The sequence below is a fragment of the Salvia splendens genome, chromosome 2 (assembly GCF_004379255.2).
Source record: "Salvia splendens isolate huo1 chromosome 2, SspV2, whole genome shotgun sequence".
NCBI classification, from domain to species: Eukaryota; Viridiplantae; Streptophyta; class Magnoliopsida; order Lamiales; family Lamiaceae; genus Salvia; species Salvia splendens.
This window is the reverse complement of record NC_056033.1, coordinates 6,295,673-6,311,902: the sequence shown is the minus strand read 5'-3', so window position 1 is coordinate 6,311,902 and position 16,230 is coordinate 6,295,673. Positions and strand designations below refer to the sequence as shown.

At 44.9% G+C, this 16,230-nt stretch overlaps 2 protein-coding genes across 2 annotated transcripts; both read left to right on the top strand.

Moving 5' to 3' along the window:
• The first annotated feature begins 5,191 nt into the window (after positions 1-5,191).
• On the top strand, positions 5,192-6,707 carry LOC121760262 (U-box domain-containing protein 28-like). The gene has a single exon (XM_042155913.1). The coding sequence runs from the start codon at positions 5,356-5,358 to the stop codon at positions 6,577-6,579; it is 1,224 nt and encodes a 407-aa protein (XP_042011847.1). The 5' UTR covers positions 5,192-5,355; the 3' UTR covers positions 6,580-6,707.
• A 6,138-nt stretch (positions 6,708-12,845) lies between these two features.
• Positions 12,846-15,063, top strand: LOC121770651 (L-type lectin-domain containing receptor kinase S.6-like). Its single transcript, XM_042167411.1, has one exon. It carries the CDS (start codon positions 12,922-12,924, stop codon positions 14,968-14,970), a length of 2,049 nt encoding a protein of 682 aa, XP_042023345.1. The 5' UTR covers positions 12,846-12,921; the 3' UTR covers positions 14,971-15,063.
• The last annotated feature ends 1,167 nt before the right edge of the window (positions 15,064-16,230 follow it).

Below are 16,230 nucleotides of genomic sequence, written 5' to 3'. Positions count from 1 at the left end.
CGTGTAATGCATGGGACGGGCCGGGACTCACGATTTGCGGCCCGGCCCATGGCGTTACAGATGCTCTCAATGGTCCCACCATTCTATTATTCAATTTAAATAAAAACATTTTCACAAAATTAAAATGCATTAAAAATACCCGGAATAATATTACAAATTACAAAAAAATTAAAAATTACATAATTAAAATACTAAAAATTAAAAATTACATAATTAAACACCTAAATATAAAAATTACCCCCATGGATGACTATTCATCCGGCTCTACCCACAATGTTCTTTGGAGACCCCGCATCATCGCCACATGCGATCGAAGTTGCTCGAGGGTCATAGTTGACCTATCGGCCAAATTGAGTTGGGCCAAAATCCCCCACAACGAGTTGGTGGGGGGTTGAGGTGGCACATAGGAAGCGAGAGCGGGGGCGGATGGAGTCTCGGCGCGACGGCGGTTGGCCGCCGCCTTCTTCCTTCCTTGCGACCGGCGTTGAGAACTGCTCGGGCCAGCGTCGGGGCTACCCAAGTTAGCTCCGGCAAGTTGGCTAGCCACATCCTCGAAGCCGACGTCGGATAGGGATACCGACTTCGACCGTTTGGAGGATGAGCTAGAGGAGGATGATACGGCTCCCCTATACTTCGGATGCGCCCGCGTCTCCTGCCAAGTGTTGAGGTACTTGAACGGCTTGTAGTTCATGGATTGGTAGGTCGCCAAGGCGGAACTGATGATGTCAAGCTCGCTCCGGTCGCTCCCCGCCGACCGCTCTTCCTGGAGGTAATACCCCTGGAACTTTTGGATTTCTTCGTTGGCTCTGTATATGGCATTGCGCACCGTACTCTCGTTGCGCTCGATTGTTCCAGCCGGCCGATTTTGATTGTACCGGCGACAGATGCGCCACCAATAATGGTCACCAGATTGGTTCGTGCCAACCTCCGGATCTTCGGACATTGACAAGTACGCTTTGAATAATTGCTCCATCTCCCTCGGAGTGTACGAGATGCGGACACTACGAGTAGGAAGAGGAGGAGTTTGAGAGCGGCCGCTCCCTCCCGCTCTAGGTACGGGTGGTTCGGGTGTCCACCCGTATTGCCCTTCGGGGGCATCTTGGTCGTCGATCGGGTAAGGCCGGTAGCCACCCGGAACTTGCGAACCTTGGGTTTGAGGAGGGGCTGAATATTCCATTTCCGGACTAGGAAATGGTTGTGAACCGAACCAATCGGGGTTCCAACTGTGATAGCCGGAGGGGTGATCGCCGGAGCCGGACATTTTTTTGTTGTGAGTGAAAGAAAGATTGAGAATTGTAAGAATAGAAATGAGAGAATTTAGATGAGAATTGTGTAGTGTGGTGTGAATTTTTGGTGTGGAAGTGGGGGTATTTATAGATGAAAATGTGTATTTTTGGGGAAAAATTTGAAAAATAAATTAAAAGTGGGTAGAAAACGGATATACTTTTTTGGGAAGTGGGAAAATATTTTTTTTTGTAATCGGATTTTTTAATTAAAATCCAATTTTTTTTTTAAAAAAAATCAAATTGTGCCGTTGGCCAATGGATGGCTGACACGTGGGCTGCTCGCTGGCACGGACGTGCTCGATGCATCGAACAGCGTCGTGCCAGCGGCGAGCAGCGGGTGCCGAGCCGCTGGCACGGACAGACGGACGGCTGCTCTCAACCGCTGTGGATGCTCTAAAGTCAGCCATATCGAGCAAAGCATAGATGAAATGGACATGGGCCATAATAAATGTCGTTGGCCAATGGACGACTGACACGTGGGCAGCTCGCTGGCACGGACGTGCTCGAAGCATCGAGCAGCGTCGTGCAAGCGGCGAGCAGCGGGTGTCGCGCCGCTGGCACGGACAGACGGACGGCTGCGCTCAACCGCTGTGGATGCTCTAAAGTCAGTCATATCGAGCAAAGCATAGATGAAATGGACATGGGCCATAATATCAGCATATCTTGTAATATACTACTTCTTATCTTCTATATCTTGTAAATTAATTTAGATAAATGGAGGTCGACTTCGTTAATGTGAGAGGAGAAGAAAATTAATCAAAACCTAATCTCTACGTCTCAAACATTGGGTGACTTCTTTTGCCTTTGTCTCTAGCTCTTCACACTATTGTGGGTTGTCTAAGTTGTCTTCTCACATCCCTTCTTCTCTCTTTGCCTCTCAACTTTCTCAATCCTACGTTCGTTGCTTTCATTCGCAACAATCACATGTTTGATTGATTATATTATACAATTATTCTACGAGTATTTTTATGGGAGATTTTTTATAGTGCGCACTACAATATGGTCAACTTGAATATGTTCTTCAAAATTACTCACTTTTGCAAAAGCTTTTCCTTTGCCTATGTAAAATCAACTCACAAACGCTTCATACAACATTCATGCTATTCTACCTATAATTACCCTACCACAACATGTTTTGTCTCAACGAATCTCTCTTTCTCTCTCTCCCCAAATAACCTACCTATCATAATAATGAAACGTATGTTCTCTATAAATATAGACTTTTAGAGCATCCACAACCGTGCTCTTGCCAGCGGTACGGTTGTGAGCCCGACCCTACTTTTTCTGCTTGCTCTCTGGCAAGAGCACAACACCCACAGCTGTGCTCTTCCGCAAGGACGAGCACAATTAATTTAAAATTCAATTACACAAAAACATTTCCATAATACTAAAATTCATTAAAAAACCACAATAAATATTACAAATTACAAATAAAATAAAAAAGACATAATTAAAATCCTAAAAATTAAAAATTACATAATTAAAATCCTAAAAAATAAAAATTACATAATTAAAATACTAAAAATTAAAAATTACATAATTAAACTCCTAAAAATTAAAAATTACATGATTATTGGCTAATATTACCCGAGGAAGACTACGCATCCGGCGGCACCAACCCCAATTATTTTTTGAGACCCAATATCATGTCCTCGTGCGTTTGAAGTTGCGTGGGGGTCATAGTTGACCTATCGGTCATATTGAGTTGGGCCAAAAGGGCCACAACGAGTTGCTCGGGGGTGGAGGTGGAACATAGGGTGCGGGTTCGGGGGGCGGGAGCCGATGGAGTCGCGGAGCACCGGCGGTCGGCCGCCGCCTTCTTCCTTCCTAGCGGTCGGCGTTGGGAACTGCTTGGTCTGGCGTCGGGGCTACCCAAGTTAGCTCCGGCGAGTTGGCTAGCCACTTGTTCGGAGCCGGAGTCGGATAGGGATACCGACCTTGACCGTTTGGAGGAGCCGCTCGAGGATGATGTTACGCCTCCCATATACCTCGGGTGGAACCGCGTTTCCTGCCAAACGTTGAGGTACTTGAACGACTTACCGTTCAAGGATTGGTAGGTGCTCAGCGCGGCAGTGATGATGTCGACATCGCTCTGGCCGCTCCCGGCATTCCGCGACTCCTAGAGGAAATAGCCATTGAACTTGCCAATTTCTTCGTTGGCTCGGCCGATGCAGTTGCGCACCATACTCCCGTTGCGCTCGATCGTTCCCGGCGGCCGGTTTGCATTGTACCGGCGAGAGACGCGCCACCAAAAGTGATCGCTGGATTGGTTCGTGCCAACCGCTGCATCTTCGGAGATTTCGAAGTACGCCTTGAACAATTTATCCATCTCCGCCGGAGTGTACGGTGTTCGGACACCGCTACGAGTAGGAGCCGGCGGAGTTTGGGAGGGGGCGGTCGGCCTAGGCTCCGGTGTCCACCCATATCGCCCTTCGGAGGCACCTTGGTCGTCTATTGAGTATGGCCGGTAGCCACCCGGAACGGCCGAATCTTGGGTGAGAGGAGGGGCCAAATATTCCGTTTCCGGACTAGGAAACGGTTGTGCACCAAACCATTCGGGGTTCCAACCGTGAGAGGGCGGGTTGTCATCGCCTTGGCCGGACATTGTTAGGGTATGAGAGAATGAAGATGAAAATGGATATGAGAGAATGAAGATGAGAATGGATATTGGAGAATGAAGATGAGAATTGTATAGTTTGATGTGAATTTTTTGGTGTGAAAGTGGGGGTATTTATAGATGAAAGTGTGTATTTTGGGGGGGGGGGGGGAACGTGTAGAAAACGGTAATAAACGGTTATAATTTTTTTGGGAAGTGATTTTTTTATCTGTTTTTTTAATTAAAAACCGATTTTAAATTAAAAAAAAATTCAAGGCAACGGCTATGCCGTTGCCCAATCGCCGCGCGACACGTCAGCTGCTCGCTGGCGCGGCGCGAGCGCAGCGGCGGCGAGACACATCCGTTCCAGCGGCGCGGACGGCGGTGGCGACGGTTGCCACCGTTGCGGATGCTCTTAAGGGTATATTCATTCTCAATTATTTTGTCATCTGTATTATTCTCAAAATTTAGTTTGTCAGTTCAAGTATTGATAGCTAGGATAAAATCTTAAATTTTCAAATCTACCTTTAAAATTCTCAAAAATATAACCATTTTTTTTAAAATGAGCTCAAGCAACAATTAGTGAATATAAGTTCAAAATAAGTTGTCCAAAAATCAAGCAACTAACAATCATGTTCTAAAAAAAACATCACCAATTAACTAGCAATCTACCATAATTAACTAAGAGTACTAGTTTACAGTAATCTCATCAACTAAAGCTACAACCAGCAACCTCAAAACAATAACCAATGGCAAAACTATCCAAACACAAATACTCCATCAACAAAACTACCTAGTTATTGTATTTTTTAAAAAAAAACCTAATTTATATATCTGAATATGATTCTACAGAGAGATGATTGAAATATAACTAATATTAAATGCAAAACTAGAGAACATATTTATAAAAAAAACTAATTTATATATCTGAATATTTAATCCTATAAGTATAAATCATACTTATAATACTCAATATTTAAAATCTCGAGCTATTTTCTTTATAAATATATTATTAACATATGACCACTTTTGGGACCAATAATTTCTTCCCCTATGAGCTGATTGGATTCTTCCACTACACAAATCCAGTTCTTTTTAGGCCTAACAATAATTAATTGTCCCACTTGTTATATTTAAATGCAAAATCATTGAAAAATCAAGAATAAACATAGAAATTAGGGAGCACAAGTGTTTGACTTTACCTAAATCCATACAAAAATTTCATCAAAATATCATATCAAATTCTTCAACGCGTGGCCCCCACCACCTTCCTTATGTCATATCCCTATATAAATGGAGTATGTATTGCCGTTTCAAGCTTCCAATTTAAGGACTTTATTATCGAATAAATTTTTCCATTTCTGGTTTACTCTCCGTTATTGGATTTTTGACCGAAAAGACGTCACTCTGACTATCTCAACCCCCCTCTCTCTTTTATAAACCACGCTTTAGAAAGCAGAGATTTGAGCGAAAATGGCGAGGGAAAAGCGGAGGGAGGAACTCTATGTCACTGTACCTAATCTCTTTCGCTGCCCAATCTCCATGGATGTGATGAAGTCTCCGGTGAGTCTCTGCACCGGCGTCACGTATGACCGGAGCTCCATCGAGAAGTGGCTGGCGCTTGGCCATAAAACCTGTCCGGCGACCATGCAAACCCTGCCGTCCACGCTCACCACGCCGAATCTCACCCTCCGCCGCCTTATTCAGCTCTGGCTCTCCCATGCCGACGCCGCGCGCGCTCCGCCGTGTGCTGTCTCCAAGCAGGACGCGGCGGCGATCATCAAAGGCGGGCTCGACGCCGCTTCCTTGGAGAAATTGATCGATTTCATGAAGGTGTCGGAGGGGAATCTGAAGTTCGTCGCACAGTCTAGCAACGCGATTTCGAGATTCGTTGAATTCTTCGTTGAATCCGACGAAATTCGGATTCGCGAACTGATTGTTGAGGTTTTCGATCTGATCTCGTCGGAGAGTGGAGTAAGAGAAAAGTTAAGCGAGCTCATTTTGAACTGCGGCGACGGAAGAGACTGTTTATCGCCGTTTGCGGCGGTTTTGCGGAAAGGAAACGCCGAATCGAAGGTTAGATCCGCGAAGATTTTGGAGCTAATAGCAATAAATCCTGAATCGCAGCAAAAAATCTCCGATCAACCAGGTCTATTAGAGAATCTATACACCCTAACCACAGCAGAGAGCGATTACTCGGCCGTGGAAGCCGGATTATCGGCTCTATTAGCAATCGCAACCAGCAGGACAGCGAAGAAGGAGCTGATCCGGCTCGGAATCGTCCGAACCGCGGGGCGGATCCTATCCGGATCGGATCCGACTCGAGGCGTAATCGAGAGAGCGGTGGCGGTGCTGGAAAGCGTGGCATCGTGTACGGAGGGGCGGGGCGCGATCGGAGAGGATCGAGAGTGTGTGGCGGAGACGGTGAGGAGGCTGATGAAGTGCTCCGCCGCGGCGACGGAGCACGGGATAGCGGTGCTGTGGAGCGTGTGCTGCTTAGCGAGGGATGAATCAGCGCAGGAAACGGCGGCGGAAGCGAATGGATTGACGAAGGTACTACTGGTGATGCAGAGCGGCTGCTCGTCGAGTACAAGCATGATGTGCAGGGAATTGGTCAAAGTTTTGAGGGCGAAGAGTGGTAAGTCCAATTTGGCACCGTATTATCAAACTAGGACTACTCACATTGCGCCTTATTAATTTAACATACAATTAATCTATTTTTATTTATTTATTTAGGTAGATGCATTAAAAATTAAAATCTGTAAATGTTTGTTATATTCAAAGATACTCCATTACTGAAAGATACTAGTAACAAATTTCGACTATCGCTCTCCTTTAAAATTGTGGAGTACTACTGTATTTGTTTATTTTTCACAAAATTGAAATCATATTGCAAAAGCCCAATTGCAATCGGTTCATAACTTCAACTATATCAAGTATCAACCTTCGTTTATTCTGATTTGTATTTAATTTATTTAATACATTCTTTTGTTCATGTCAATAGTCTTATTAGGCTTAGCTGTGAATGGGAGTTTTAGTGTAAAATTGAGATAATATAGTAGAGAAAATAAATACTAAAATGAATCATTATAAATTTACGGTGAATTAAGAAATAGAGCAAATGTAGAAAAGGACGAAAAAGTAATGGACCTTTTTATTAAACATTGCAAAAATACTAAATTTTGTATATAAGTCAAAATGGAAAAGAGAGACTAAGAGCATCCACTACGCTGTCTCCATACCGTCCCTTAAACTACTATTTGAGGATCTCACTGTAATTTTTTACTCCACCCCTTAACTAAGGAACGGAACCTGCAACGCTCCGTCCCTTAACCGTCCCTTAAATTACTATTCATTCAATTTCATTTCCCAATTCAATTTAAAAACACACTTCATTAAAATTAAAACAACATTACAACTTAAAATTAAAAAAAATAGAAAAAGATATAATTAAAATCCTAAAAAAATAAAAATGACATAATTTAATCTTCTCCGCCAAAGTTTTCCCAAATGTGCTCAATTAGATCCTCTTGGTGTTGGGCGTGGGCGCTAGAGTCGTGTATCCTTGCCCGAATAGCCAACCGTTCTTGTATAGACGGATGCGCTCCACTTCGCGGCGGACTACTTGCGGTTGAGCTTCCAGGGGATTCGGGGTCGAACCAATTTCCCGCCTCGGGTCCTTCGTCTCGGACAATTATGTTGCGCAAGATTATGCACGTATACATGATGTCGACCATGCTCTCCATGAACCACGAACGAGCCAGATATAGAGATGTTTTTAGAGGAATAGATGTGTGTTTGTGTGTGAAATGAGTATGAAATATGATTATTTATAGAGTAAAGAAAAAAAATTAAAAAAAATTGAAAATAAAAAAAAACAAAAAGGTAACATTATCGTTTGAAATTTTTTTTTTTATTAAAATTTGATTTTTTTTTTATAAAAAATGAATTATTGCGTCATCCGTGACGACGCCCACTCGGGGCCAGCGAGTGGGCGTCACACGCATGCATTGGGCGCTCGCCACGTCGCCGAGTCGCGTGGCGCGACGTCGCGTCCCTCGTCGCTCACTCGCGGGCTACGGGACGGCATGGAGACGGGCTAGGGACGGAACGTGTCGCTGCAACGCGTCCCGCGACGGTTCCGTCCCTCCGGAACGAAACGCGAGCCGGGCGCGGGACGCGTAGTGGATACTCTAATAATATATAATAACGCTCTGTTTCTGGTTTGATATCGGTATTTGTTAATGTGTAGGAATTTAATTGCAACAAATACGAAGTAAATGTGTAGTTTAGGTCATTAAAGAATAATTGTTGAATGCATGACTTTAAATTTTTAATTTATTTAGCGATGAACTTTTCACCGAGCACATCTAGCGCTTGGAAATTGATAGTATTGAAGGTAATTCCATTTTGCAAGTACCAAATATTCGATAAACATTACTCCTTATTTGGTGGCTTCCTATACCGAGCTTCTCTTATGTGAGTAACTGCTAAATGCTTATTGAAAAAATTAGAACGAGATATCAAATTCTATAATACTAATAAATTTATATAATTATTTATGATTTGATTTGGTATATATTTTTAACTATAAGTCAAACCAAACCCAGTACTCGTAGTAATAGTTTTTGGAAAAATAAACCAAACCATTTCTTCATATCTTAAAATTAATAATTATGAAGTGCAAGAATTTCCGAATTTTAGAATACACTCCGTATAATAATTATACGGCTCCGAAATTTAAAAGCTGCAAATTGTACAAATAAAAAAGATAATTTTACTAATAATTAATGAAAAACAATAGATTCCCTAATTGATAGCGTTAACCAAACATGCCCTAAAACTATAAGCATCTACCTACAACAACGCTGCAAATTTTGGAAGCATCAAACATCAGAGTATCCACTATAGCGGCCGGCGCGCCGGCCGCCCCATTCCCGCCGCCGCCCCGCCGATTTATAGTGGCGAGGACGTCCGCCTCGAGCGGACGGCATTTCCGGGGTGGAAGGGCCTCCCCCGAGAGTTGTGCGATGCCGGTGCTCGATCGCCGCGCCAGCCGCCCCGGTCAAATATTTTTTTATTTTCAAAAATTCTATTATAAATACCACCCATCCACCACCCATTTTACACCCTTTTTCACACACTCTCAATTCATTCAATTTCTACACTTTCACTCTCTAAATATGTACGGTGGAGACGACAAATCACCCGGCACCGACGAATCGGGATATGGGGGCTATCCTTCCCAACCGTCGGGATATGGCGACAATCCGTCCCAGCTGTGGAGTTGGAGTCAAACTCCCCCTCCATGGGGATCAAGTCCAACCCCTCCTCCATCTCAGCCGTGGAGGTCTTCTCCCACGCCCCAACCTTTTCGAGTCGCTCGGCGTTTGGAGATTACAGACCCAACCTCGACGCGCTTAACCATCCGCGTCCGGAGACCCCTTTCCAATCCAGTCAATCTCCTTTCACCGATGCAGATCGAGACTCACTGGAGACGATGATGGGTCTGCTCAGTCCGGGCGTACCGGATACGCCGGCAGTGCATGTGGATACGCCCGTTCCGACGAGAGCGGGTGGAAGCAGTGGCGGCGGGGGCGGCGGAAGAGACGGCAACCGCGGGCGGAGCGGCGGCTCGGGCAGCACCGGCGGTGGCGGCAAGGGCAGCGAGGCAGCGGCGCCGGAAGCTGGCGGTAAACGGACCACGCTCTACACCAAAGCGGAGTCCATTGCTGTGGCGCGGGCGTGGGATGCCGTCACATCGGACCCCATAGTGGGAACCGATCAGACCGAGGGGAGCTTTTGGAAGCGCGTCCTGTTGGCATACAACGAGTTCAAACCTTAAGGCGCCAAACCGCGTGACGGGGAACAACTCCGCAAAAAGTGGTCTAGGATTTTGACGGCCACCAAGCGGTTCACGGGCATATACGAGAACAACCTGCTCAATGCTGAGAGTGGCCGAAGCGAAGCCGACGTGAAAGCACTGTCTATGAGCCAATTCAACAAGGAAAACTGGGCGAAGTTCACAATGTGGGAGGAGTATCTTGTTCTCGAGCACTGTCCGAAATTCACGGCCATCTATGCGCAAGAGCGGGCAGGAGCTCCTGGGGCGAAGCGTACTAGACACAACATAGCCGGGGACTACAGCAGCGGCAGCGGCTCGCAATCAATCGACCTCAACGACGAGCAAACCGAAGAGCCCTCTGCTACACACTCTAGGCGCCTACGCCCTCCGGGACAACAGGCCTCTATCCGAAGCGCTAAAGTGGCTGGAAGTTCCTCCCACCTATCGTCGGCCGCGTCTGGATCGCGCATCCCGCAACCCGCCCCTATACCGCAGCCCATGGTCCCTGGTCCCCACGAGGTCTTGAGGGAGAACCTAGATGTGCAGTTGATGCAACAACTGCATGATAATTGCCTCCGCTACGAGACCGCAACCGACCCGATCATCAAGGGTACATACTGGAAATTCATAGGTTGAATCCAGCACCGTCTAGGCTTGTCAGATGAGGATTTTGCAGGGGCGGCCGGCGGAAGCGGGGGAGACGGCGGAGAAGATGAGGAGGAATCTGACTCCGCCACCGAGTAGACGGTGACGGCGTTTTTATTTGTATTGTTTTTAAATGTTCGTTGTAAAATTTTCCCGGTTCCATAATACAACGAATATTCGGTCCCAATTACCTCGTTTTCTAATTATTTACATTCTGATAATTTTTTATTATAATTGATTTAAAATAAATGAAAATAAAATTAAATGAAAAGTGGATACAAAATTTTGGGGCTATTGGAAGTGTCTACCTTATAGCTGCGGACAACTTTTTTTGTAGGCGCGGACAAATAAACTGAGATTGTGGACAAAAAAGGGGACGAAGCTATTGGGGCTGTCCGCTATAGTGGATACTCCAAGTTTCAATGGAAACTTCTACCGGCAATGCTCTCACCCTTCTCTCCCCGAATCCACGCACTCACGCTGATTTCAACTCCTCCTTCAACCATCTCAGCACCCTCATTTCCTCCTCACCTTCCTACTCACACAGCCCCAATCCCACCGCAGCCACACGCAAGGTGTTCGCTAAAATCCCCAAACCAAAATTGAGCTTCTCATCCACCACACTTTCTAATCAGGATCTCACAAAAAATCCAAAAAAACATAACTGGCTCAAGTCGCTGCTAGAGGGTCGCCAGCGGCTCAAGCCTTGTTCAAGAATCTCTCCGCTTCTGGTGGAATCGCCGGTGCATTCTCTTATAGACCTGGAGTAACTTGGCTGAATTCTATACTTGGTGAACTGAAGTTTGAGAAGAAATCTAACACAGTCATTTGGGTGGACAATTTAAGTGCTATAGCATTAGCTTCGAATCCAGTCTTACATGCTAGGACAAAGCATATTGAATTGGATATCCATTTTATTCGAGATAAAGTTTTAGCCAAGGAAATTGAGCTGAGGCATGTCCCTACAGCAGATCAGATAGCAGATATCTTCACCAAACCTTTAAGCAGACAATCCTTCGGGAAGCTGAGAGCTAAGTTGGGTATAATATCATTAGCTTCCCTCGGATTGAGGGGGCGTGTTGAAGATCAGTCCAAAGGAGATGCTAAGGTTGCTTGTTTTACAATGTTGCATAAAGATGATGTGGCTATTGGTCACGTGAAAGGAAATGGAGCACGAGACATTGCAAGGACTGATCTGGTACCATTCAAACCTGATACTGAGGTTGTTAGTCAAGCACCAAATGTGCACCTGGACCACAAGAGGACATGGAGGGATGTGGCTATATAGTTGTGTGATGTAGTTCTTTGAGATCAATGAAAGGAAACAGTGACACTACACACTCTTGCTAAAACTAGAAATATATCTTATGGCTTTCTTCTTCATGAATTTGTTTTATTGTTTTCACAGTAGAAATACAAACTTGATCACTTTAGTTGAAAATGAGGCTGCAATGCTGCATTTTGTCTCACATTCTAAAGTAAGATGCTATTTCAGTCAATAACAGTCATATCATTTTTCTACTGGATTTTCTTACCAGCTCTGCCTTATGGATATACATTATAATATGCTGTGCTACAACTTTCTTTAGCTTCTATACATGCTAAGTTGATGGCAATACAACTGAGCTCGTGTGAAAAAAGAAAGTTGGTTCTGTGACAATTTGTTTGTTGAATGAATTGACATGTTTGATTTGCATCGAATGAGAAGATGGTGTTAAATTTGCACAGTAATTTGAAGCTGAGGTTTCTTGGAATTGTTGGTTGTGACAGATCAACTATGAACATCAGGATAGTCTCATTTGAATTGTAATTTCGTTTATGTATTGTAAGTTCTGATATTTAAGGAGTAGATCAAATTATGTATTCGCCTAAATAAATAATTTTGTGTAACTTGTTATACAAAAGCCATATGATAGATTATAGTAGTAGTATTATGAATTATGGATTATTCAAAATATTTCTCAGAAAACTTTTTTATTTTGTAACATAAGAGATTCGTTATCCTGAATGGAATAATAATATCATGTCTTTTTTTTTATCACGACAAGTCAAATGAAAATCATGGTCTAGAAAATAAATTATATACATGGAAAATTGTCTAAAATACAATGCATTTTGATCAAATTTTAATTTGTATTGGAGCTTAATTGTCTATAGTTTAGATTTGTTCTTGTAGAATTTTCTGATGAAATTGTATTTGATACTCCCTATATCACATGTAGGGAGGATAACAATTGGAAAATCATATATGGGTTTCATTGCAGCTGAAAACATCAACCCTATATCACATATAGGCTTTTTCAGTAAGATAAATGACAAACCAATCTAAAAATTGTGGTTTTCTGATAATTTTAAAGTTTATGAAAAATCAAATTTGCCAAAAAATCATTATTTTCCGGACATTTTTCACCAATAAAACCATATTTTCATAGAGGGAGTGGAATTTGGTTTCTCTATTTCTTGATTATTTACTGTCACCTCACAGAAGTAAAAGAAGCCAAGAAAAGCGCTTATGATTTTCCCTCCAAAATCCCACCGGAATTTCAAGAATGCAGCCCAATCTCCTCCGCGCCCTCTCCCTCATCATCATCTTTTTCACCCCATCCATCTCAACCGTTTTCTCCCCCGCCCACAACGTCACCCTCTTCGAAGACGCCTTCTGGAGCAGCCCCCACCGCGACTCCATTTCCCTCACTAAACACAAAGACTGCACCGCCCCGCCCCCGCCGCCTCCTCCTTTCGGCGTGGGCAGAGCATTCTACTCGAAGCCAGTCCGCTTCCTCGACCACTCAACCAAAGCCACCGCCTCCTTCTCCTGCCGCTTCTCCTTCACCGCCACCACCGCCCCCCGCTCCTGCCCCTCCGGCGACGGCATCGCATTCCTCATCACCTCCACCACCGCCGCCTCCATCCTCATCGATTTCCCCCCTCAAGATTCCTACCTCGCCGTCGAATTCGACACCAACGACAACCACATCGCCATTTCCGTCGACAATTCCATCATCCCGGTCTCCTCCTCCGCCGCCGGAATCAGCCTCAAAGACGGCAAGGAGGTAACCTCGTGGATCGAATACCGCCACTCCGACGCCATGATCAGGGTCTGGATCAGCTACTCCAACCGAATTAGGCCTCGAAACCCCATCCTCGTATCCAAAATCGATCTCTCCGATCGGTTCAAAGAGTTCATGAGCGTCGGATTCACCGCCGCAAACGTCAGAGGCTCCTCCGCCTACACCGTCGAGCGCTGGCGATTCAAGACCTTTCTTGGAAACATCCCTCCCACAATAGCCATGGACGCCGTCAAAACATGGGATTGCTCTGTTTGCTCCCAATTCGACACCAGCATCGAATTCGGCTCCTTCACCAATAACCCTCGTTTGAGAAAGGAGATTCTCATCTTTCTTGTCGTTCTAGCTTCCTTCGCCGCGCTCACAGTCTTGTTCGCCGCCGCCATTATCGCCTGCGTGTGCTTTGTTCGTCGCCCGGGAGGGCAGAAACAGAGCCAGCCGTATCGGTTACAGAACGGGAAGATGGTGCCGATGATGCTATCTCTGAGTGAAATCAGATCAGCCACGAACGGATTCAACCATGATCAGATCATCGGAGAAGGCGGCTCGGCTGTTGTGTACGCTGGCAAGATCCCACATTGTGGGACTGTGGCGATCAAGCGTTTCAACCATGAGGATAATCACTATGACTCATCGCTCGCACAAGTCCCTTTCAACACCGAGTTTGCTACAATGGCGGGTTGCTTGAAGCATAAAAATCTACTGCAGCTGCAGGGGTGGTGCTGTGAGAGGAATGAGCTTGTTCTTGTCTATGAATACATGGCTAATGGCAGCCTGGACAAGATCCTCCACGGCCGGGATCCTTGCTCGTCGCGCCTCTTGACGTGGGAGAAGCGCCTCAGCATCATCCATGGCGTCGCAGCCGCGTTGATCTACCTCCACGAGGAGTGCGAGAGCCAGATCATCCACCGAGACGTCAAGACTTGCAACATACTTCTCGATGCAGACTTGAATCCGAAGCTTGGCGATTTCGGGCTGGCTGAGGTCTACCGGCATAGTTTGAGGGATCGGGATATGGGGAGAGCCACGTTCCCGGCTGGGACTATGGGGTATCTTGCTCCCGAGTACGCCTTCTCGGGCATCCCGACAGTGAAGACGGATGTGTACAGCTTCGGTGTAGTGGTGCTCGAGGTGGCCACGGGGAGGCTCCCTGTGGACCAGGGGGGTTGCCTTTTGGTTGACCATGTGTGGGGGCTGTGGGAGAGGGGGGTGCTGGTTGATGCGGCTGATCCGAAGCTCATGGGGCGGTTCGGGAAGGGGGAGATGGAGAGGATGCTCATGGTCGGGTTGGTGTGCGTGCATCCTAACGGTGATATGAGGCCGAGGATGAGGGAGGCTTTGCGGATGCTGAAAGGGGAGGCGCTGCTCCCGGCCTTGCCTACGAAGAGGCCGGTTGTGATGGTTCAGTCTGTTGTGATGCCTCAGTCAGCTGAGGAAATGGTAGTGACTGGTGAGGAGACTGATACACCATGGTCTACTCCTAGAACACACTTCAGCAAGAATCAGTATCATCCTGATAATAATGCTTGAGACTTCTTGAGTTGAGTCAATAACTACAAACTTTTTTCTTGCATTCTCCACTTTCACACTTGTTTCATGAAATAGTCAATGTGAAGATTAATGATACACTTCTATTCAATTTCTTGTTATCTTGAGATCAATTTCTTGTTATGTTTAATGTTTATGTTATGTTTGTGGTAGGCATAAGCAAGTTTGTTAAGGCATAATGCACCCTTCTAATTTTATTCTTCTAATCCAATCCCCCATAGAATTTGGTTGGGATTCTAGATGTATACAAGTTTTTCTTTTGTTTGAAAATATTTGGTGATAATGTATGCGTTTGGGCCCTATTTTAATTCTGATTGGCCCAATTCGTTAGGCCTATATAAAAAGCCCCAATCTCTGATTAAACCTAACGTCGAAACCCTAGATCATTTTAACGCACGAATCCACGATTCAATTCATGCCTGCAGTTTTTCTTTTTTTCCTCCTATGCTTCTCTTCTTTTTTTTTTTCCAGATTGTGTTCAGTTTCATCTAAAGATTTGCAGCAATTTGACCTAACTTTAGTTTTTCATTTTTTTTTTCAAACAAAATGCCCGGTGATGGAAAACTTTAAACATTGAATCGGCGTGATGATGGATCTGGATTCATCAGTGGCCTTCGTGTTACCTGGATAATCTGCCGCCTCCGCCTCCACCCCCACCACCACCACTAAAAATCAAGCACTCGCACACGTGCACGCGGAGGTTGGTAGATTGTCTTTGGTGGCGCGTGAGGCTCCTGATGAATCTGGTCCATTTTTCTTCGCCGCTTATGATTCATAAGCTATGAGATCTGAGGGCTTAGTTTTATGAATATGAAATTCTATTTATTTTATAATATATTTCGCATTTTATAGAATTTTTGTTATGCTAATCCTTTGATTTTGTGACTAGTTTCCGTTTTCTATATTAGTTGCTACTTTGGTAAACTCAAAGATAGGAACATGATGACGTATAAGTATTGTTGTGTGTGTGTATGTTCTGTTATGCCCAGTGATGTTCAATCTGAAATGCAGAATGATGCTTTGGTTTCCATCGTTAGCCTCCCCGCCCCCTTCAGTGTAACAAGGCTTTTGCTTCATCATCATCATTATCGTCTTCGTCATCATCACCACCACCATTTTCATCGTTGTCAATTAGCTGCTGCTTCTCTTACTATTACTCCCTCCGTCCTTGTTAAATATGCCTTGTTTGCATTTGGGGCGAGGGACTGGCTTTGTTGGTATCACCACTTCTGCATATTTGGA

What these genes read in the sequence shown, in the direction of transcription:
- LOC121770651 (XM_042167411.1), top strand. Translation starts at nt 12,922, where the DNA reads ATGCAGCCCAATCTCCTCCGCGCCCTCTCCCTCATCATCATCTTTTTC.
- LOC121760262 (XM_042155913.1), top strand. Translation starts at nt 5,356, where the DNA reads ATGGCGAGGGAAAAGCGGAGGGAGGAACTCTATGTCACTGTACCTAAT.